Source organism: Ixodes scapularis, unplaced genomic scaffold (assembly GCF_016920785.2).
Source record: "Ixodes scapularis isolate PalLabHiFi unplaced genomic scaffold, ASM1692078v2 PGA_scaffold13__105_contigs__length_92229423, whole genome shotgun sequence".
NCBI lineage: Eukaryota > Metazoa > Arthropoda > Arachnida > Ixodida > Ixodidae > Ixodes > Ixodes scapularis.
Genome location: NW_024609839.1, coordinates 17,503,420 through 17,526,156, shown reverse-complemented (window position 1 = coordinate 17,526,156; position 22,737 = coordinate 17,503,420). Strand labels below are relative to the sequence as shown.

Here is a 22,737-nt window from a genome sequence, read left to right as displayed (position 1 = left end):
AGAGTTCCAGGTAAGGAATAGTGCATAGAACCACACAAAAAGAGAGGCACCATCATAAATTACCCTTCGTGTTCTCCACGAACTACACTCTACCCGGGTAGCACCGTTCGAGAACATATGTGGTTCTTTAAGTATCTGTATTGGTATTCTAGAATAATTTTTAGGCAGTTTTTGCAGAGGCAGCTTAGGGATATCGCGTTGCATGAAATACAAATTTACTTAAATATCCGTATTTCGCGCCTTAAACATATGTATCTAAGTGTTTGTATTCTCGAATAGATTTTGATTTATCTCTGGCCAGCCCTGGTATGCATTGGCCTAAATCACATCTTGCCTCTCGCGTTCGTGGGGGCTTCCCCACACAGACACTCTAACTGCGGGGGAACACGCTTTACAGGCGGCTGCACCCGGACGCAGCTCGTCATCTGAAACAAGGGGCTTCAAACCCTGGACCGCAGAGGTCTTCCGACCGACCCGGGATGGCCGCGCTCCTTTCAATGAAGCCTGGCCTTCGGCCCGTTTCCGGCGGACCCGCTACTACCGGCATAAACGGAATTTCACGTAAACAAACGGTGCTGCAACACTCTCAAAAGAAGCAAAAGAAGATTCCAGAAAACACGAGACATTGTAACGCGGGTCCTTTCGCCATAATATTTATTCCACATTGTCCCCTGTGCCACTTTTCCCTGCCCCATGTCTCTTTAGATGTGTTAAAATTTATTTGCGTTCTTATGGACATTGCGGTTATACCTTGTTTCAGCTTAAAGGGGATACTCCAAAGTCCGTTTCTTTTTTGTTGCCTAAAACGATGCAAACTATGTAAAACGATGCATACAGACCCAAACAAATACCATTACGCAAAAAAAAAACACACACACCCACAAAAAAACGAATATTTTCTAAGGCGCAAGTACACTTTTGTTCGCGTTTCCTTTTTATTATCACTTCGTCGCTTCTTTATTATTTGTGTCGTAATCCATAACACGATTTAGAAGCTTTGTAAGCGACACTTCTATAATATTTAATATTGTCATTCGTAAAACATGTTTTTAACGCAACTGCGAACGCACTACGTTACTATTTTTTTTTAATATCCAAAATCGGAGTCTGGAAGTGGTGTCGACTCCTGGCTTTTTATCCTTCCCCGGAAAACATGGCGGCGCTATGCACCTGTAACGGTGAGGACGATCGGTGAGTCGGTGAATCGAACAAAGCTCTCTATGTTTGGTGGACTTACCTCTAGCCTTGGACATTATGCTTCGTGTAATGTGACCTTCTGCGGCAAGTTCACCGGTACGACACCACGTTTCAATCGAGGTACCACTTCAATCCCCAACATCTTGAGACCCTTGGGCTGACCTCCTACCCTCGTCGACAAAGTGCCGAGAACAAATATAGCACTTCGATGGAAAACCCGTCAAAAGTACTTCAGGAATTACGGCTAGCCTGGCCGCCTTCTCTAACGCATTCTTCGGAAACCTTTGCAGCGTACTTTCGGTTGTGACTCCGCCGGGGCATCCTTTCACGCAGTAACGGTGCGACATGGCCCCTCACGCCACCGAGCGTCCTTTTCGACCTCTCACCTTTTCAAGGAATTCGAGATCGCTGACAGGGCGATAAAATACAGGAGGACGCTTAGGACTGCTTAGGTGCAGGATTTCGAAAGCATCTGCTTTGCCGTGCACATATCGAGGACAATGTCGGAAACGGCGTCTAGGAGGACATCGTCGACAACGACAAGAGCGACGTCCAGAACGACCTCTAGGACGGCCGTTAGGACGACGAATAGGACGACGTCCTAGAGATCGACGCCAAGTACGGTGTTTAGGACGACCAGTAGGACGACGTCGAAAACGACGTCAATGACTACGTCTAAGACGCCGCCGTCGAGGAAGGCCTCTCGGACGACATCTCGGTGGACGTCGAGGATGAAGTCAAGAACGGTGTCAAGGACGACGTCAAGGATGACGTCCTAGACGGAATCCTCGACGCCACAGCCTGCTTCCTCGGCTGTGGAGCATTTGCGTGGACAGCCACGTTCGCATGCGGAAACAGCCGTAGATGTAGACGCTCCTGCCATATTTGAGGCCGTAGATGTAGACGCGGTCGTCTCACAGTTCATCGCACGTAGCACGCAACGTGCACAGGTGAAGTCTGAAGCGCACCTTTTGCACATGGTGCTCCGGTGGTGACATCACGCTCCCGCACTTGAGCTTGAGCGTGAGCGGCGCGTGCTTGGTGACGTGTTTTTATGGATATGTTTTGGGCATGACGACGCCGCTTTTTCGCGTATTGAGACAACTAAGGCCTTCGCCTTAAAAAGTTAAAACTCGAAAGTGAAGCGTAGTCTGCTCACAGCGATAGGCTGCATCCACGGAGATGCGCGGCTGATTCTGTTAGGGGGGCGAACACGACACTTACGGTTCGGACGGTTCAGAGGTGGAAGAGAGACTCGAGTTACAGGGCAACTCAATCTTTAACGGTCACTGCACTGGCGCAGATCGCGCGGGAATTTAGAATTCAATGTCATGTGTTGAGTGTGGCACACTTGGCCAGCAGCCCACGTATTGTGCAATCTACGTAATAGATTGCTCCTGGGTTACCTTGGTCTCTAAGCATGTTGCACACTAAAGAGCATGAGCTGAATCGGAGCGGTACTATAAACGAAAAGAATAACGACAAACAAGCATGTAGTCACATGAAACTGAAGTAATTACACATATGCAGAAGGTAAGCTTTGTTTCACGAAATTGTTTACTAGTAAAGAATTTGGTTTTATCATAAGAGTGAGTGAAGCAGAACCTGCAAGCGCGAGCATGCTGCCCTGAACTACTCTTCCAGTGAACAAGCACTCGTCCTCGGTAAAGCCATACTGAAGCATGGAGCTTGCTTTTATAGCTTTTGTTACGCTCAAACCTAAAATAATTTAGGTGTAAACTGCGTCGCATGTAAAATACAATTGTAATAATTTCTCTATTTTTTTAGTAAATCTGCCTACGTTGTTTATTTTGTGTTTTCCATTAACTTGCTCTTTTATTAGTTATATAATACTTTACCAGAAGTCCGACAAGTATTTATTTATTTATTTATTTATTTATACATACTGCAGCCCCACTGGGGCTATGGCAGGAGTGGGAGTTAAACACAGACGGTCCGGACATTACTGTGAACCACTGTCAACGGCACACAGAAATTCATCTGGTTGTAGTGATCGGATGTTTCCTGGTAATAAATTCCAGCGTTCAATGGTGTGAGCAAAAAAACTGTATTTAAACATATCAGTACGAGGATGAAAAGGTAAAATGTTTAATTCATGGTGGCTCCTAGTTGCAGTTGGCTCGAGAAACTTTATGTTGTTATGTAACGAGTCAAAACGTGATGAGTTAACCATGAAATACAGAGACTTTAGGCGCTCGATACCACGACGCTCAGAAAGAAGTCTTAGGCCTAACACGGAAAGATTAGAAGAAGGAGAAAAGTTTCTGTCATACCGACGACAAATAAAACGTACCGATTTCTTTTGTACTGATTCGACCTTATTTATCTCGGACTCTTTGTAGGGAAACCAAATAATAGAACCATATTCGAGGATTGGGCGAATCGAAGTTTTAAAAGTTAAAAGCTTAGTATCTTGTGGTGCCACACGTAAGGTACGCCGCAGTTATCCAAGTCTTTTAAGAGATTTGTTACATGTAGTATCAATGTGCTTAGACCAAGATAAATCAGGCGTGAAAAGGAGGCCAAGATATTTATATTCAAAAACTCTTTCTAGGCATAACCCGTCAAATGAATAATTAAACACAGAAGGTGATGAACGCCTAGAAAAGGTCATATAAACCGTTTTACTAAAGTTCAGGTTCATTTGCCAGGTTTTACACCACGTACAAAAATTCACGAAAGAATTGTTAAGAGTTATATGGTCATCGGAGGAGTTTATCACATGATATAGTACGCAGTCGTCGGCTTAAAGTCGGACCTTAGTGGAAATACAACGTGGCAAATCATTGATGTATAACAAGAAAAGTAGCGGTCCAAGAACTGACCCTTGTGGAACACCTGATGATACGTCAACTGTACTAGACTTGGATGAGTTAAAGTAGACAAATTGAGACCGTTGAGAAAGAAAACTGGATATCCAGTTCACAAGGTGATGATTATTTAGAATTAGGTTAAGCTTGTGTAGGAGTTTAGAATGAGGAACTGTGTCGAAAGCCTTTGACAAATCTATAAATATCGCATCAACTTGGTTACCGATGTCAAGAGACAGACCGATATCATGAACAAACTCTGTTAGTTGTGTCATAGTACTATAACCGCGTCGAAAACCATGTTGGAAATCGCATAAAATATTATTAGTATCGAGAAACTCTATTACATGCCTGTAGACTATATGTTCCAATAATTTGCATGAATGTGACGTTATAGAAATTGGTCTATAGTTTGACAGTGATTGTGAGTTGCCAGATTTGTATACGGGAATAATTTTAGAGAGTTTCCATGATGAAGGAACTGTGGCCGTTGACAGTGATTTCTGAAAAATAACCGTGAGATACCGACTGCACCATTGGGAGTACCTGAAAATAAATGAATTAGGAATGTCATCAGGACCAGGACTTTTTTTAGTGTCTAACTTCAAAATCAGGTTTAGTACGCCCCGAACGTTCACATCTATGTCGTCAACCGCAGACTGCGAAACATGAATAAAAGGAGGAACTTCAAAATTATCAACTGTAAATACTGACTGAAAGTACGTATTAAACGCTGTAGCGATTGTCAGCGCGTCCATAGTAGTTACGTCGTTAATTATAAACGAGTTTGAAGTTGTGCTGCCTGGTAAAATAGATTTCCAGAATTTTCGAGGGTTGCATTTTATTAAGTTTTGTAAGGTAACACGGAAATAGAAGTCCTTCGCGGAATTAGTTTTTAGTCGGAGTTCCTCCTTAGCTTGCATAAACTGAGCATACTTTACTGGGTCAGCGCAACGTTTTCCACTCCGCAGTCTGCCGACCCGTCGCGATAAATGTAATAATTCTCTTGTTATCCAAGGTTTGACAATGTTACTTTTTTTAGTTTTGTGTGGCACAAATCGCTGGATACACGATTTAACCAAGTCTTCAAAAAATGTAATGAGTACATTCACGTCACTGGAGATACTAAGTTGTTCAAACACTTCAAAGGAATAGCTTAATGAGTCAATTATGGACACATCATCGGCACGGTTAAAATCACGAAAAGTGTGGTAAACAAAACGTGTTTTAGGGACAGAATAAGTAACAGAAACAAAGACTGCCCTGTGATCTGATATACCGTCAACGACTTCACATTCAAAATGGTTTTCTAGAAGAGGTATACTAAGAAATACCAAATCTAAAACTGACGACTCTCTCGTGCTCTCCTGAACAATCTGTTTTAAACCAAATGACAAAGAAAAGTTCACTAACTCTCTAGATGTTTGAACGTCAGGACCAGATAGCGACAAAGACGACCACTGGATGCCAGGTAAATTGAAATCACCCATTAATATTAAATTGGAAGACGACAGGTTATGCTCGTACATAAAGTCACATAAAGCGTGTAACTGATCAATGGGAGAGCCGGGAGGGCGGTAGACAACGCCAACAACTAAAGATATATTATCCACATTAAGTTTGCACCACACTGATTCAGTCTGGGGAGGACCCTGTATCACTTAAAATTTAATATTGGTCTTTAAAAAGAGTGCGACGCCACCGCCACGCCCGTACTTTCTATCACCTCTAACAACGCAGAAACCAGAGGGTGTAATTTCGGTGTCGTATATGCCATCATGCAACCATGTTTCAGTGACTCCAATAATGTGAGCAGAGTGGGAAGAATTTAGTGACAGAAAATCGGGGAACTTGTTTACTAAACTTCTGGCGTTAACATTCAAGACACAAAGATTTTCACTTAAACCGTCTTTTAAACCGCGGCCGAGTCAACGACCACCAGTACATGGGGCGGTGGTAAGTAGACTGGGCGGAGTAGTCGGAACACTTAACCAGAGTATTAGTTTTAACATCCCACTTATATCGCTCATTATTGATAAACACATGATCATATCGAAGGCGGACAGAGGAGCCACTGTCACGGAAAGAGGCCGTCGCATCCCATATTTTCTTTCGAACGGAACGGACATGAACAGAGAAGTCTTCCGGTATACGAATATCTGAACCCTTGAGCTTGAAAGAATTTTTCAATACTTCCATTTTTTCGCGGAAATCAAGGAGTTTCATAATGACAAGACGTGAACGATCGTCGTGTTTTCGACCTATTCTATGGCACCTTTCAATACGTGGGCAGTCAATAATCAGTTTATCCGTGAATATTTTTGATATGTTAGAGATTAATGCCTCACTAGTTTCGTCTGCGCTTTCGGTGAGGCCATATAAGATTAGATTATTTCTGCGCGAACGGTTTTCCATGTCGTCATTCCTCGCGACGAGTCTGTCTACCACACCAGACAATGACTTAAGCTCTATAAGCAGATTGTCACAAGATGTACGAGGGACACTTGGCGTGGCAGAAGGCGACTCGAGGGCAGCCACTCGTGCTTCAAGAGCGTCAAATCGGGAGTTAACTGACTGTTGGAATAATTTGATTTCAGCTATGTCCTGAGCCATCTTTTTCTGGCCAGCCAGCAATTCAGCAAACATATCCGAAACTGTGGGTTGTCTCTCGATATCTCTTCCGTCATTATCGCTCTCACCCGAATTAGCAGCCCTCGAGTCCTCTGTAACCGAGCTGTTACTGGAACAGGACTTTGAAACTACGTTATCTTGTTTTGTTTTTTTTGCTGTCTTTTTTTGGTGGTCCTGGATTCGTTTCAACGTCTCCACTAAGGAGAAGGCTATTGATGCAATACACCAGCTGAGAGCACAGGTCAACAGAACAACAAATACCGTGATCGTACCCATGGTGGCGAGGAAATAGCAGTGAAAAGCGATTGTCGGACCGTACACAATGAGCGCTCTGAAGGTAACATACCTGCGAGAGAAGTAGACAGCGGTTGAGCATACTGTCCTCGCTGCTATCGCCTCGCCCACTGAAGAGGAAAGGGGGGGGGGGGGTGTCGTGATGTGGGGAAGGCAGGGTTAGCTTTGCCAAAAGTGCAAGCGTTGTTCCGCCCTGGGATAGGAGGAGGGGAAAAGATGGGACTTAGGTGAGTAGGGGGGGAGGGGGGGGGAAGGCAAAATAAACCAGCAGCATTCATGTCTCAGTGAGCCAGTTAGCGAGTCCGGGCTGGGCTAGTGGCACTTAGCGGAAGAGCAGGAGGGCGTCATAGTTGCTCTGCTAGACCGGTCTCTCGTAGGAAACCCAGTAGGAGGGACTGTATGATCCGTCTTCTATGCCTGGGACCTTCAGGGAAAACTACGTCTGATGCTGTCATCGGTCGGATGTGTTGTGAGGATAGGGCGGAGAGAAACGTCCTTCGAGCTTCCTCGTGAAGAGGGCAGCCCCAGACTATGTGAACCTCGTCCTCTGTGACCGCACACCGCTGACAGAGCGGAGTGTCTCTGCGTCCAAACCGGTGGAGGAGCTTCCCTGTGTATGCGCTCCCTGTTCTAAGTCGGAAGAGCAGCGTCGCGTCGGACCGTTTTAACCCCTGGGTCAGGCAAGGTGGCCGCTTTGAGCTGCTCCAGGGGGAAATATCCGAGAAGAAAGCCTGGATGGCTTGCTGGTAGCGCTTGGGATTAGGAGGCGCCCTTAGTGTAGGAGAGAGGTCGTGGGCACGTAAGGCTATGCGGTCCACAATCTCGTTTCCGCAGAGGCCCACATGGGATGGGACCCACTGGAGCGAGATGGAGTGTCCATGTTCTTCAAGCTGACGGACTACCCGTCTCACCTCGTTGGCAGTGGGGCATGGACCAGGTTTGCGTATGCGCTGAATTCCTCCACGTGAGTCCGTGAGGACAACGATTTGTTGTGGAGGCAGCGACTTCGTCGCAGTCAGGGCTTCTGCGATCGCCAGCAGCTCGGCGGTCGTGGACGACACCATGTGAGTAGTGCGGGCGCTCCAGTCTTTTTGTAAGTCCGGGATGTGGTAGGCTGCCGTGCTGCTTTGCCGAGACCTGTCCACCGAACCGTCCGTGTATATGTGTAGATGCCGAGGGTACCTTGCTGCTAGCTGTTCTTGTGCAGCTGCTTTGAGAACCAGAGGGGGCGTGTTGGCCTTCTTGCGGACGCCGGGTAGGAGTTCGGCTAACTGCAGGCCTGCCTCCCAAGGGGGTGTCCTGCCGTGCGGGTTGATTATCTGGGGGGGTTCCCATCCAAGTGCGGCAAGGGTCTTGGTGGCGAGGCTGAGTTTGGATTGAGTTCGGGTCCTGAGCCTCTTGATCAGGGACTGGCCAGGATGAGTCTCCCCTAGACGAATGACTTGCAGCAAAAGGCGTTGGGAGGCTTGGAGGTGCAAAGGAAGCGACCGGGCCTCCTCATACACCCTCTCGTTTTTGGCGCTTCTGGGAACGCCTAGCGATGTTCGCAGGCCCGCACGGTGTAGCCGTTCGAGTTTGTCGGCCTGACTGGGGAGGAGGTCCATGTATGGTAAGCTATACATGAGTCGGCTCACCACCAAAGAAGAATGAAGGGTCAGCATGGATCGGGGAGAGTTGCCCCAGTTCTGCCCTCCGACCCGGCGCACAGCGTTCCGGGAAGAGATGGTGGAAGCCGTGACGGCCTTTATCTGGTCGTGCCACTTGCAGCGGTTCTGAAGAGTAATGCCGAGGAAGCGGTGCTTTGATACAAGGCGCAGGGGCTGCGAGTCCAGTTGGAGCTTGACCTCCCGCAACCGGCGGTTTCTTCCTGGGAAGACCATGGCTGCTGCCTTGTGACCGGAAATTGAAAGACCTTGGTTCTCGAGGAAGGCCTGGATCTTGTTTATGGCGGATTGCATTATGGCTCTCAAGGTTGGGTGTCGGAAGCCAGAGACCCAGATGCATAAGTCGTCCGCGTACATAGAAATGCCAATCGGGATCCTTGAGTTGGGAAGAGCGGCTGGGAGGCCCGCAATGGCGATGTTAAAGAGTAGAGGCGACAGGACGCTGCCCTGGGGTAGACCGCGTTGCACCGGTCTTGACTGGCTGAGTGTGTTGCTCAGTTTGACTTGGATTGATCTGTCCGAAAGAAAACCCTCGAGGAAGCCCTGAACTCTTCCCGTGATACCCCAAGAGGTTAGTTGGGCCAGGACTGATGCCGGTTCCACATTGTCGAATGCAGCCTGAATATCGAAGAATGCCGCCGCGGTAGACTTACGGCTAGCTGCTGCATGCTGCACTGCACTGACAATGTCCAGGATACTGTCTTGTGCGGAGAGACGGGACCTGAACCCAGTTATATTTGACGGGAGTAGGTTGTGTTCCTCCAGCCACCAGATCAAGCGGGCGTGTACCAGCCGCTCGAAGAGCTTGGCAACGCATGAGGTGAGGGACACCGGCCGGTAGGACGATAAGTCTCCTGCTGGTTTGCCACTCTTGAGTACAGGGACCACCCATGCCAGTCGCCAAACCGCTGGAGATTCTGATGAGGCCCAGATATCATTGAACGACGAAAGAAGTTCCTGTAAACGTGAATCTGGCAGGTTCTGTAACATTTGTGTCGTGACCCCGTCTGGTCCCGGTGCCCCTCGTCTCTTGGAGGCTCTCAGTGCGGATCTCAGTTCGGATTCCGTAAAAGGGGCATCCATGCAGAAAGGTGTTTTATCCGCATGGCAGCGCGGCTTTGGCTGGGAAACGGCCGCGGCATAGAGAGTAGCAAAGTCTTCGGCCAGGGCCGCTTGTAGCTTTCCCGTGCATAGGGCCAGAGAAGCGAATGGGAGGCTGTACATTCTTTTCCCGGACAGACTGTCCATAAGCCTCCAGATACGCCGGGCTGGTGTGGTTGCATCCACCGAAGAGCAGATCAAATCCCACTGCCGCTTGAAGCATTTTTTGGCATAGCGTCGTAGGGCAGCGTCAATCCTGTTAAAGAGGGTCTTAAAGGTCACGCCACCCTTACGTTGCAGAAGTCTCTGGGCCCTCCGTCTTGCTGCACACAGGTTTAGAAGGGTCAGGTCGGGTGCAGGGAAGGATGTAGGTACGGATGCCTTGATTGTGGCTTCTTTCGCCGCGTCGCTGATGGCCTCCAGGAGGGGTCGTGTAGATCGCCCTAGGTTGTCTCGGAACCGGTCCCAGTGAATAACGGAGATCTCGTGGACCCCAGGACGTTGTAGGCCTATGATGTCGATGAAAACTGGGAAGTGATCACTGCCCATGGTGTCGGCTGCAACCCGCCAAGACAGTGGGATCTCCGGTGAATGGGCTGTGACGTCGATGGCACTGAAAGTGCAGGGTGGCCGGAAAAATGTCGGGGAGCCGTCGTTGGCCACAACAAGGTTGTGTTCTCCAAACTGTTCTGCCAGCATCCTGCCCCTTGCATCTTCTCTGGTGTCACCCCATAGAGCATGATGAGCGTTCCAGTCCCCACAGATCACAACCGGATCGGTGATCCTGGTGCGCAGGGAATCCACCAAGCCGGCGACCTCCACAGCGCCCCCTCCTGGGCGGACATAAATTGAGATAATAGTGAGGCGCCGCCCGGCGATCTCAGCACGCACCGCAACGAGGTCCCGGTTAACAGTGCAGAGGTCAGAGACATCCACGACATGGTGAGGGATAGCTTTTTGGATATAAATTGCAGCGCTGCCGTTTGGAAAGCTTGGTATGGACGGGTTTTTATAAGCAAAATACCCAGGGATGCTGCGATTTCCTGGGAGACCAGCTTCGCAAAGAGCTAAAATGGGTATCTTCCATTGTTGAAGGTAGAGGGACAACTCTGCCAGTCTGGTCAGCAGACCTGCACAGTTCCACTGTAGAGCCACGGGGGTCTGTCGTCGCCCTCTAGCAGGGGACTGATGCACTGAGGGAGGCATCAGCGGGGCTAAGGGTACCGCTGTCAGTCGAGCTTCAGAGCAGCGCCCCTATGATGCCCTCGAGCGCTAGGACGGCTTCCAGGAACTTACGGAACGAGGATGTTGGCAGGATGTGGATTAGGTCACGCACGGCGCCAAAGATCATGGTTACAATGGACTTGAAGGGATGCGGCGAGAAGGGGGCGGCGGCTTCGGTGTGGCCTGAAGATGGCGGCACAGGTGCGCCTTGTCGAGAAGCTCGGGTGTCGCGGCCTTTGGATGGTTTCGAGCTTTTGATAGTTTCTGCCCAGGTCTGTTTTACCGTGGTGCTGGAGGCTGAGAGGCTGGTGCCGGGAGTGGCATCGGTTTCTTGGCAGGTAGGGGATGATACCGCCGGTGCATGAGTGTCAGTCGGGGAAGGACGCGCGTCTTGTGGTACATTCTTGTCTGAGGGGGTGCTACCCTGCTCACTGCGTGAATTCTTGTCTGACTTGGCTGACGAGGAGTTGCGGAGTGCTTCGCGAGCATCCCGGAACGTTGCGTTGTTTTCTGAGCGGTAACGCGAGATGGCGACCTCTCGACGTCGGGTTGGGCAGGACGAGGACGTGGCCTCATGGCTCTGACGACAGTTGATGCACTTTGGTTCGGGTGATTCGCACCCGCCGTCGTGTGAGGCGCCGCATCGTGCGCATGCCTGGGGACGATTGCAGACCGCGGATATATGGCCGTAACGGAGGCACCGCCGACACTGCAGGGCTTTTACCTTGAAAGGCAGGACCGGAGTTTGAACTAGTCCGTAGAGGAGGGAGTCGGGCCGCGTCTTCCCGAGGAAGACAATCTTCACGAGTTTAGACTTCTCCCCAAGTCGCCGCACGTCCCAGATCTTGACTGGAGCCCGTATCTGGTTCCGGATGTCAGCGTCAGAAAGGCCGAGTTCCACGTCCCTGATAAGCCCGATGCAGGTGTTCGGGGGACTGGGGAGGAATGCTCGGACAGGAGTGGTGCAGAGTACCTTGAGGTCCAGGAGTACTCCCTTGAGCTTGGGTGTCCGTGCTTCGACCGCGATTAAGTTCCTTGCCTTGTTGACGCGGACTTCTTTGACGGCACCTGGCGCAGCACATTCGACGTATTCTGTAAGCTTGGATGGACTGAGCGACGCAACCGAGTCGGAGTTGGTGGGGGCGAACAAGACGGTGAACCCCTCTTCAAGTAGCCTGTGGCTAGTAGTCCCGGACGTGCCCGAGCCGCCACTTTTCCGTCGGCGCTTTTTGCCTCGCGATTCGGTCCAGTCTTGGGACCCTTCAGAGTCGTCCATATCGGAGATGCCTTCCTTGAAGGTAGAGTCGTCCTCCGAAGATTCGGCTACCTCATGAGCTTGTCGGGGAGACGGACGAGTCCCCGACGGCACGTGCTCCGGCTCCAGGTGGTAGGTGGGCCTGTCAACTTGGGATGAAGGTTTGCCAGCATACATTCCGTCGTCGGCAAGGGGCTGAGGTTGGCTCTGCACGAGCCCCCCGCGGCGCTTGCTTGCGGTAGACCGGGCCACCGGGCGATGTTCGACGTCTCCCAGAAGGCCCCAGAAAAAAAGGCTGAAGTTCAACGCTCGTACGGCGAGGTTTTCGGCGTTAGATGTGACAGCAGGAACAAACAGCGTGCTTCGAGACGACAGCGGACGCAGCTCAGCGGCAACCGTCCACTTCGGACGCCGAAGAAAGAATCTGCACTGAAGAGGAAAGATGTCGGTGAAGCTTTTCTATCCTCGCTAACCGACGTCACAGAACTGGGCTTTTCAATGATTGGACGATCCAGGAGGGCATCACCGACGGGGGTGACTTGCAGATTCACGGTTTGTAGGCCGTTAAGGAAACCGTGAACACCCTCCATTCCGCTGGCAAGGAAGTCCGTGGACGAACAAGACGGGTCGACCACGCAGCAAGGAACAGTTGACGAAGCAGGAAGCGCCGGCAGTAGCTGGTATCCGTGCGCCGCGGTAGCATTGTACACAGGAACAGCGAGGGACATGAAGAACTGCGAGAGAAGTAGACAGCGATTGAGCATACTGTCCTCGCTGCTATCGCCTCGCCCACTATTTGTTTCATCATAAATATGAGCCGCTTAAACAAAAGTGTCGAAGAAAACACACGAGAAAACAAACACGTGAACACACGAATACATTGAAAATTAATCGTCAGTCATTTTAGGTAGCAAACGTTTTTTACGGCCACAGTGTTCCCCATTGGAGATTATAAATTTAGGCAGTGCAGTAGAACTGTTAGCTCGGTGGCTTCAACGTGCATCACGCAGTAGGGATACTCTAAGAAATGCCTGCTTGTCTACTTACCCGCAAAAACACTCAAAGAGCGAATCTCTGCTTTGTACGAAATCGGCTCAGCGAATGATGAGGCGAAACATCCGTTTAAACCTAAAACGAAAGTCTGAGCTGTGGCATTACGTAATGCAAAGCGTTATGCATTATTCGGAATGCGACAGCGCAGACTTAATTTCATCGTCTAAACAGATGTTCTGCCTCATCATTCACTGCGCTAATTTCCTAGATCGCAGAGATTTGCTCTTTGAGTGTTGGCGGGTTGCTATAGACGCGCAGGCAGTTTTAAGAGAGTACACGTTCGCACGCCGGTATGATGCAGATGGTCGATTGAACCAAGTGTCCCTGAAGATATGGCGGCGTGAGCTCCATGTTTTAAACGTAGCTCCCGCTTGCGCATTTCTTCGCGTACTCGGTGCTGCGGCGCGCCAACGCATCGGCTCCACATCCCCCACCGCACTTGGTTTAGCCCGATTACACAGGTTCCGACATAGAAAAATCTTCATGACCAAGCGCTCTTGGCGCTGCTTCATTGGCATAATCGGCCCGTAGCGCTTGCTGCGGTCTGAACTAAGTTAAAGAGAAGAAAATATTCAGATCTTAGGGTTTTATGAGGCAAACCAATAAAAATCACCTGACACAAACGAAGCAAAAATAACAACAAAAAACATATTGAGGGCACATTTTCCCATTTGGAGTTCTTTTGATGTGCAACCGAAATCTCAGCTTGGCCTTGGTAAGATTGCGGCCACATCGGCCCCTATTCAAACCTGACAAGCGTTGCCTCAAAGCTACTGAGATATTTTAATATTTTCTGCTTTGTATTAATATCATGGCCACTTAAAAGCCACCAGGGAGGTTGGGAAACAAAATATATTCAAAACACTCCGACAAGCGTAGTCCGATAGCGAAAGTGATGCCTGTAATTGATAAAAAAAAGTACTATTGTTTTTTGCATTGGCGGAATCGCAGCTGGCCAAATCTATTTCGTGCCGCTCATTTTATTTGGATCGCACCAGGCAGGTGTACTGACAATGGTGGAAGAAACATTTATGTGATGACGGTCTCTCCGACGTGACGACCACACTATGTTCGGCGCACCGAGCGCTTCACTCGCACGGGGATAGATGGCGCCCAAGTGTGGGATCCCTCCTAAACCGACCGCTCCGGTTGTTTCCTTCAGCGGGGATCGCGCCATTCCCTCGCTCACCGCTTTTTGTTGTACCTCAACACCGCCTCGCCGCCGAAAATTGGGGTATGTGTATGTTTATAGAGCCAAGGACTTGGTCTGCCTCCAAGGGCGACGAGTCTCCCAGCTGTTTGATGAGCAATGTAGCCAGTTCAGTACAACCGCTAACCTGGGGCTTTTAACGATCGTCACGCTCTAGTGATAACACGAACGCGTCCCGGTACGAAACTCATCCAGATCAAAAAGGGGGAGGGGGGCAGTGGGCAATCGAACCCAGGAGGTTCCCAGCGCAAGCTTTCGCTCCACGCTCCGAGATGAGACGCGTTAGCCCAGTCGCCACCAATTTGCCATAGTCCGTAAATCTGTGTTCTTTTCCTTCTTCTTCTGCTTCTTCTTCTTCGGATTAAGGCTCACCTTCGTGCACGATGGTTGCACCTGTGATCGACACAGCACCAAAGCAAAACACGAGGCGAGCCACTGGCCGCACACCACCACCACACCACCACACCGTGAAAAAGAAGAGCACGCTACGCCGCCGACACCGTGGCCGCCGAGGAGGGACTTCATACCTCAGTGCCGAACACGATCTCGTCGCTCGTTCCCCGCGGGAAGAGTGGCCAGAGTCAGCAGCTAAATGTGTTTCTTCCACCGTGGTACTGACAAATATTTGAATGCTCGGAAAAGCAGCTGGGGTGCACCCGCATCCTTGCGCTTCTTGTTCTGACATCTCTGGCTCGCCACGGCAAAAAATCATATTGGTGTATGTATATTTATACAACTGGAAGTTATTTTGCCTCAGTAGGCGTCTGGTATTTCAGCTGTAGATGAGAAATTTAGGCAGTGCAGTACGACCGCTAGCCTGGGGTCTTTAACGTGCGCCACGCAGTAGTGATACACGACCGCACGCCGGTACAATGCTCATCCAGATCGAAACTCACTGACTGCGGTCATCCAGCCATCTGACTCCTTAACGTCTGGCGCTTTTTGTCTTTCACGTGGCGTTTCAAGCGGCATACAACGGAAAAAAGCCCATTACGCTATTCTTGAACACTATTCGCCGTCTATATTTTATATTAAGGAACTGCTATTTTTCGAAACCGAATGGGCAAGGTTTAAGGTCTTGTAACATACCTAAAGTGTAATATATCAATAATGAAGTTCTAGAAAATGTAGTACCGAAGGATGCTTCGTAATTTGATGTGTCGTAATTTTGATTAGTTGACGTGATTCCGTTTGAATAGCAACAGAAAATAATATAATTTTAATTTATCTTTTCGGAAATGTACATTTATTGTACAGTTTGTAGCTATCTTTTAATTCATTATATCAAACCGAACGCTCACATAGAATATCGTGGAGGATAAGTTGTTATAAGTCGAGAATAGTTTTCCAATATTAGAGACAGTGGTTTATTAAAAGCTGAATCATTAACTAACAACAAAAAATAATCGCAATATCGAGGCATTAAAATATTGTTAAAAAACAGTTCTCTAATTTAGCCTTGACGTCATAATTGCAAGATACATAAAAAGAAAGTTACAGACCGTCAAAACAACAAACACCAAAACGTCATGCACAGTGGTGTTGCACCTTAAGCGCAGCGCTGGGCAGCACACAAGCGACGGTATGAAGGGACACTTCTTTTTTTATGTATATTTCCCAATTACAGTGTAATTGGACGTGTTTTCCCTTGCACTAATTCAGAAGGGAGGAGAGGTCGAGCTTCGTTTAAAACGCTTCGAGCGAAATCAGCCTCCTTACGTCCCCCGTTATTCTCGAGGTTAACGGACACTGATACTTTGCGGAAAAAGAGCATGTAGCTCCAGTGCTTTGGCGCACTGGACGGGTCTACGTCCGTTTCGCCTGCGGCTATCTCAGCTTTTCAAATTCGCATTCGAGTGTTTGTTTTCATGTTGCGTTCTCTAAAGTCGCTTTGTGTGCGAGCAGCCTGAATCCACATTCAATTTTACGGGTTAGAAGGGGCGAGGGGCGGGAGGGGCGGGAGGGAGGGGGAGGGGGATTGGGGGGCTTGAAATGACGGGGTGCCGAGTTTGGTCTGGGCTATCCTTCGAAAGCTGAGAGTCAATTTTGGAAGAAAGAGTGGAATGACATTCCGTGCAGGAGGCCGCGAGTTGGTGAAATATAGAGACCCAAAAACGCTTTCTGTTTTGTTCTGAATTTTACCAATTTAAGGGAGAAGTTTGCGTTTATTTCCTGCAAACACTATTTCTTCGCTTTCCTTCCCCTAGCCGTTTTGTTATTTCTTTCTTACATTTCGATTTTTTTGTCTTACTTTTTTTTAGCCCCCTTCAGTATATTCTTCGACGCAGTTTCCTGGCCAGCGTAGTCAGTTATTCAGAAGATTGGCATTTTCACGCTCGAAAGGCATAGTAAAAAGGCCGTGGGTACACAAAACTTATTTTTTTCGTAATGTCACTATCTCAGTGTCACAAACCCTCTCTATGTCCTCTCTTTCTCTATCTCTTTCTTTTCATATCTGTGTCTCATTCTTACTTTATTACACATTTCAGAGTGCACACGCGTAGTCTCACTATCCTAAATATTCACGCACTTGCGTTAAAATCTGATTCACACATTTCTGTATGAGTGTGATAGAATGCATAGTGCCCGCGTGTCCTCTCTTGTGCCTTCTGACCACGAGAAAGCATGCAGGAACACTGACGGCCTTTATCAGGTAGACCTGGAACCCCTCTGAGATTAGCGTTGATGTTAGAATCTTCTACGCATCATTAATTAACCGGGGGCTTTAAATAACTATGACAGTATTCTGACCACCGGCTTCTCATTGATAGCGCGCAGATTGGATATCGCAAATACTGGAAAACTTCCAGTCAAGGTAGGGTGGCAAACGGAGGATGCGTGCTTTTCGCCTGCATTGATTCAATCCAGATTTCTAGGAAGAATATAGATAGTGCAAAGATACAATCTAATAAAAGATTTTGCAAAAAACCGCGCGCCTTTTGCCACGTCGTCGCATGTGCTGGGGCCATTTGGTATTCATAGCAGTCAGCAGTGCTCAATTCCATGAAGCTGCTGTCCGATTTTCCGCATATTGCACTTTATCTTAATATCTGTGACGGTATCTCGCTGCAACCATAAACTCAGGCCTTCATGAGAACCACAGCACGCAAAAAATAAATACCAGAATTGAGCTGTTGGACTTAGAGACGACCTGTCTCGTGATGCTCTCCTCTTAAGAAAGTATGACGCGTTAATAAAATCTTCTAGTGTGTCGACTGATAGCATGGATGTACGAGCACCCCTGACTAAACCGGCTTCCAGTATAAAGCTCGCACAATACTTGCCTTATGTCCAAATAGGCATTTGACGCTATATGTTTTCGAGGTTTGGAGACGTACTGTGACTTTTGCTTGAAAAAAGAATGACATTTACTTATAAGACAAGGTGGTCAAGACCTCAAAGAAACCATTAAATTATCTTCCAGATATTATTACAATTGAAAACCACAATTAATCAAAAAATTTCGTGGAACCAGAAGCAGGCATTCGTTTTCATTTTACTGCGTCCAGTTTTGCAGGAAAAGGAATGAAAACTCACGCCTGCTTTCCTTCTCGTCTCGACCGGATTCGGTAAGCAACATGTGAAATCAGGTTACGTAAAGTATGCCTTTCTACCGGATACATAAGTTCTCGCAGCCTAGCGAGCTAGCCGCGTCAGTCAAGCGTCGCGCTGCGTCGAAATTCCGCTTTTGCGTCGTTGTTTTGACGAAAGGACGTCGAAACGAATTTACCTACTGAAGTGTTTTTTTTTATGAACGCCGATTTCTTCGTAGAATTCGTTACTCCACGACTCTTGTGCTATCAACGCCATGGCTATGAGTACCTCGAAACTGAGTGAAGTTTAAATTAAAATGTTTCGGAATATTCCTCCTGCGCTGAAGCTATGAACGAACAGTGGCGACCTCATTTTGGGTAGTGCACGCTCACCAGATAGGGTCTCACACTACTTTTGGCACGTTGACTGAGCCTTTTTTTTATTTTTGTCGGGCGCTGAAGAACAAAGAAACACCTTTGGACGTCTGAAATCGGCTACAGTCAATACCGCAGGACAATGAAAAGTGCCTAATTCATGCCACCACTGTTAGGAAACCCATTTTTTGTCTCTAGATCAGAGCCGTATGTTGGGAGAGTTTCGTCAATGGGCGGAGCAAAGGCCACCGCCAGCGCCGATTATACTCACCGCGGTAAGAGCGTAAACTATAAGTGCGACACAGCGTCGACCAATCAGCAGACCACAATATCACAATATTGGAAACGACGTTTAAAGCGTGAAAGAGAAGCGTTTAATCTCGAAGCGAAACGTTCAATCTAAACTAGAGCAAACTCTGCAGTTTGCTCTTGTTTGGAGCACAAGTTCGCTTATTCTACCATTGAATATTGACGTAACAGAAACCTCATATGCGCCAAGTTTTCGGTCACCAAGAATTGCACTCTTTTACTCTTGCAACGCTAAAACGGCTTATTTTATTCAAGTCATAATTAAAGAGCTCATGACCATTACTAGGAGCTGTTTCGCGGCCTGTGGTTGACCACGAAATGCTCACATATTCAAACCAATGAATGACTAAAGTCTCTCAATATACTGCTCTGCTCTGGGTGGTGACGTCAGAATATCTGAAGTCCAGACGTTATTCTTTTTTTTTAAATTTTCTTTAACTTCTCAAACGGCGTGTCTTGGCTTAGCAACTTAGCTTTTACCTGTGCTTTGACGAAGTACGAATTTGTTTTGTTTCCTTGTCTTTTTCTCATGATATCGCGTTTCACACCACAGCAGGCACGCTTCACTCTCTGTGACAGTTTGAGACGCTCAAGTTTGTACCGGTTTGTACTACCATAGCCTCCTCTATACTCACAAGGCCTGGCAGTTTGACGACGGAGATATAGAGTGCCCGGTCGCAAATTTGAAGCACGAGGATCTGGTAGCACGGAGCCTTTCTCGGGGAACCTGTTCGTCAGCGCACAGCTTTTGCAGTATACTGCAAAAGCTGTGCGCTGCAGTCCTCGCTATAGCGAGGACCCAAAGAAGCTGTTTTCCACCCCGACAATAAAAAAATAAATGTGGTAGAGTGAGGAACGCGAGGAGCAGGAGTGGACATTCCATCGCTCGGGAGAAGTGTGTTTCGGCTTCCCCGCTGAGAGGAGTCAAGTAACAGGCGTCTCGCCGCAGCGGGGCGCCCGTTACATGCCTCTTGTCTGTCACTCTACCTCTTCACTTTCGGCGACCGCGTCTCGTGGTGATCTGCCAGGCTTTGTCAGTGTAGAGGAGGCTATGGTACTACCCAAAACGAGTCATAGTCACAGCCAAACATTCACTTAAGGCCCCTTTAACTTTCGCTCGCTCAAACACGCTGTTTTTGTATGGATTTATATCATAATTATTTCTTTTTAAGTAGAGCGTTTTGGTTTGTTTCTAGGTAACCTCTATTGTTCAACAGTCTATATATTTTACCAATATTATTCTGTACTCCTCGCGCTAATTTCAAACACTTTAATGCTCATGTTTAATTAAATCCAATTTGAATCGGCTCTATAAAAAGAAAAAAATATATTTTGGGAAGGGAAGGAATTTCACTTCCACGAAGGCTCTCTATACGCTTTATCTGCGTCAAAAATCCTGGGCAATTTTTTTTTTCCAAACCACAATGGCGCACTTCATGTAGTATATAAAGACTTTTTAGGTTGGTAAGTTTTGCATCGATTAATTATTATCTGAATGACCCGTCCTTCGTTTTTCCGCTACAATATACTATTATTTCCCATTAACGCAAATTCAAAAATGTTTAGATATTTCAACCAGACCCGCCACATACTATGCCACCGGTTTCGCGCATAGAACGTGTTTAAAACATGTGGTCTAAAATTAATATTTTGCACAGTGTTTTTTTTTTTTTTTTTAATAAGAATTTTACTTAGACGTATGCGCGTCCTCTGGTTGTTTGTCCATACATTGTTTACGTATCTTACCGCATAATCCTTCGGGTTGTTGGCAGCCATATAAGGATTGGTTGGATTATGAAATATTGAATACGGGGTAGCACTTTGATTCGCAAGCATCTAAAGGTGTCGGCAATATATATTAATATTTTTCTCGAAAGTAATAAAAAGTTGGGAAAAGACTCAAACTCACCGTTTGATAAAACTTACGAAATTAGAGCGCGTCATTGAACAACACTGCATTGTGAAACCCATATCCGATCGTGCAACCTCGAAAAAAAGGAAATGTTTAAAATCCTTCACCAAAATCTTACAGAAATCAGCGGAATTACAAATTCAGTAGTGAACATTTACCTCTTTTGCTCAACATCGCGTCCAAGAAACTTTTCTACAAGTTCCCAAAATTTCTCAAAATTGAAATGGCAGCGACCATGAAAACGTTCAGGGCCAAATGTTGCGTCCATTCTGGATGTGAGCACTTGACTGATAGAATTGATCTTTAAATGCGATTGAAGTTGTGCGAAAAGAAACACGTCCCGAACGACCATTTGCTTACTCGTGAAGCAGGGAATATATGAAACTGGAAAGGATTTCGTCAAGTACATGGTGTTAGGAAGTAAAATCAAGTGAGCATTCTTAGCGCAAAAACAAACAACGCATTGTCGAACGCTCATTCTATCCTCGAGCGTAGCGCTTGCGATTGGGTTGATGCCAACATTTTAGAACGTATGGTTGTTTGACTTAAGTGTTATTACAATAAAAAAAATTAAAATAATTTGACAGATTTTTGCAGTAGACGCTTTTTATGTTCATATGTATTTGCGGAGGTGCTTCAGCGTCATTTTGTTGTTACGAAAAGTTGAGCAAACCGCTGGAACTCTATATTCAGATCACGGAAGGTCCTTAGACTTTGGCGTTTAATTGGAGCCGCTGTCACTACACTAGCAGAAAGACCGAGCGTTCCGCAATCCATGGTTCATTTTCTGCGTCAAAAATGCAAAAAGAAAAAAAAAACACAAAAAAACACAGTATACTTTGCTCCCAGCCACATGCTGCAAAAAAAGTAAACTTGGCGTTTTAAGAAAATAAATTAATACTGTAAAAACAGTTATGACAGCAATGTAGGACTAAAGAGGGGGCATATTCTGGGAGATAAATCCATATAGTGAGGAGGAAGAACGACACATTAAGAACACCACATTTGTTTATGGGTTTAGTCGAGGCAACTGGGGACACAAAGGCCTTCAAACGACTATAAAAAAAAGGTAAAAACAAAACAAGATAAATTTAGAAACAATAACACAATGAGGGATTTGATTCAAAACGTGGCTACAAAAAGGGAACAAAAGATTGATGCGCTACAGGAGTGGGAGTTAGTCGAGTGACATAAGAAAAAAATTATAATAAATCAACCTTTTTTTATATCTTCTAAGGAGGAATAGGGGAAAATTGGGGAAAATATCAAACGGGGCAAATCTGCAACTGACAAAGGTTTCAAAAAACGAAACTGAAAAATAAATAAATAACAAAGATTTGAAATAAACAACGGGGGTGAAACACAATCGAAGGGGAGGGGGAGATCAATATAAAGCTTGAAAACAAAACAAACAAACACATCTGGAAAAAGATTCAGTTAGGGAAGAAAGCTTGGAAGAGTCCTCAAACGGAAGAGCAGCATTCGTCAGGGAAACTTGACAGGACGGTTCCGCTCACTACTCTTTTTTTTTCATTTTTTATTTTGTTTATTTGTTACTCTGCTCTGTAACATCCATAGCACGAGCGAAGGATGGGCAGAAAGGCTATTGCAGCTGCCGCTGCATCTCCACCAACCCAAATTATTGACAAACACAGCCCCTTAAGCAAGCTGAGTTATAAAAGAAAGAGAAACCCCATTTTGCCAGCAGAAGTGCCACACTGTAATACCAAAACTTCAACAAAGTATCAGCAATCTGAAAATCAAGGAGCCTATGTTGTATCCGAAAGGGGCTGAGGCCACCTCGAAAGTAAAGAGGGGTTTTGTCGTTTTATTTGAAGGAATACAGAAAAATAAACATTTATTCAGAACGCATTCCCTGCAAGGTCGTGCTCGCAATACTTGCGGTCAATCAATCGTTCGGTTAGCCGTGGAGTTCTGAATAAGTTATGGTGTGGCATTAAGCGGGTTTTTCATTTTTTTCTTTTGTCTGTGTATTGTAGGTGTATCAATTAATTTGGGGAACAGAGGCGCTACTGCTTGCGGTATAGCCCGTGTTTGATGCGGTAAATTGTGCCTGTCCCTCCGCATAGAAAGGGACGAACAATAAATTAAAAAAAAAATAATATTATAAAACTGAACAGCGGTTTT

General features: G+C 46.9%; 2 protein-coding genes across 2 annotated transcripts; both read right to left on the bottom strand.

Annotated features, from left to right (window-relative positions):
* Nucleotides 1-1,645: 1,645 nt before the first annotated feature.
* Nucleotides 1,646-10,417, bottom strand: LOC120846541. Its single transcript, XM_042289771.1, has 3 exons — nt 10,012-10,417; nt 7,865-9,318; nt 1,646-1,798 (listed from the first exon to the last, which is right to left on the bottom strand). Exons 1-3 carry the CDS (start codon nt 10,415-10,417, stop codon nt 1,646-1,648), a joined length of 2,013 nt encoding a protein of 670 aa, XP_042145705.1.
* A 466-nt stretch (nt 10,418-10,883) lies between these two features.
* LOC120846557 lies at nt 10,884-12,374 on the bottom strand. The gene has a single exon (XM_040218367.1). The coding sequence runs from the start codon at nt 12,372-12,374 to the stop codon at nt 10,959-10,961; it is 1,416 nt and encodes a 471-aa protein (XP_040074301.1). The 3' UTR covers nt 10,884-10,958.
* Nucleotides 12,375-22,737: the final 10,363 nt, after the last annotated feature.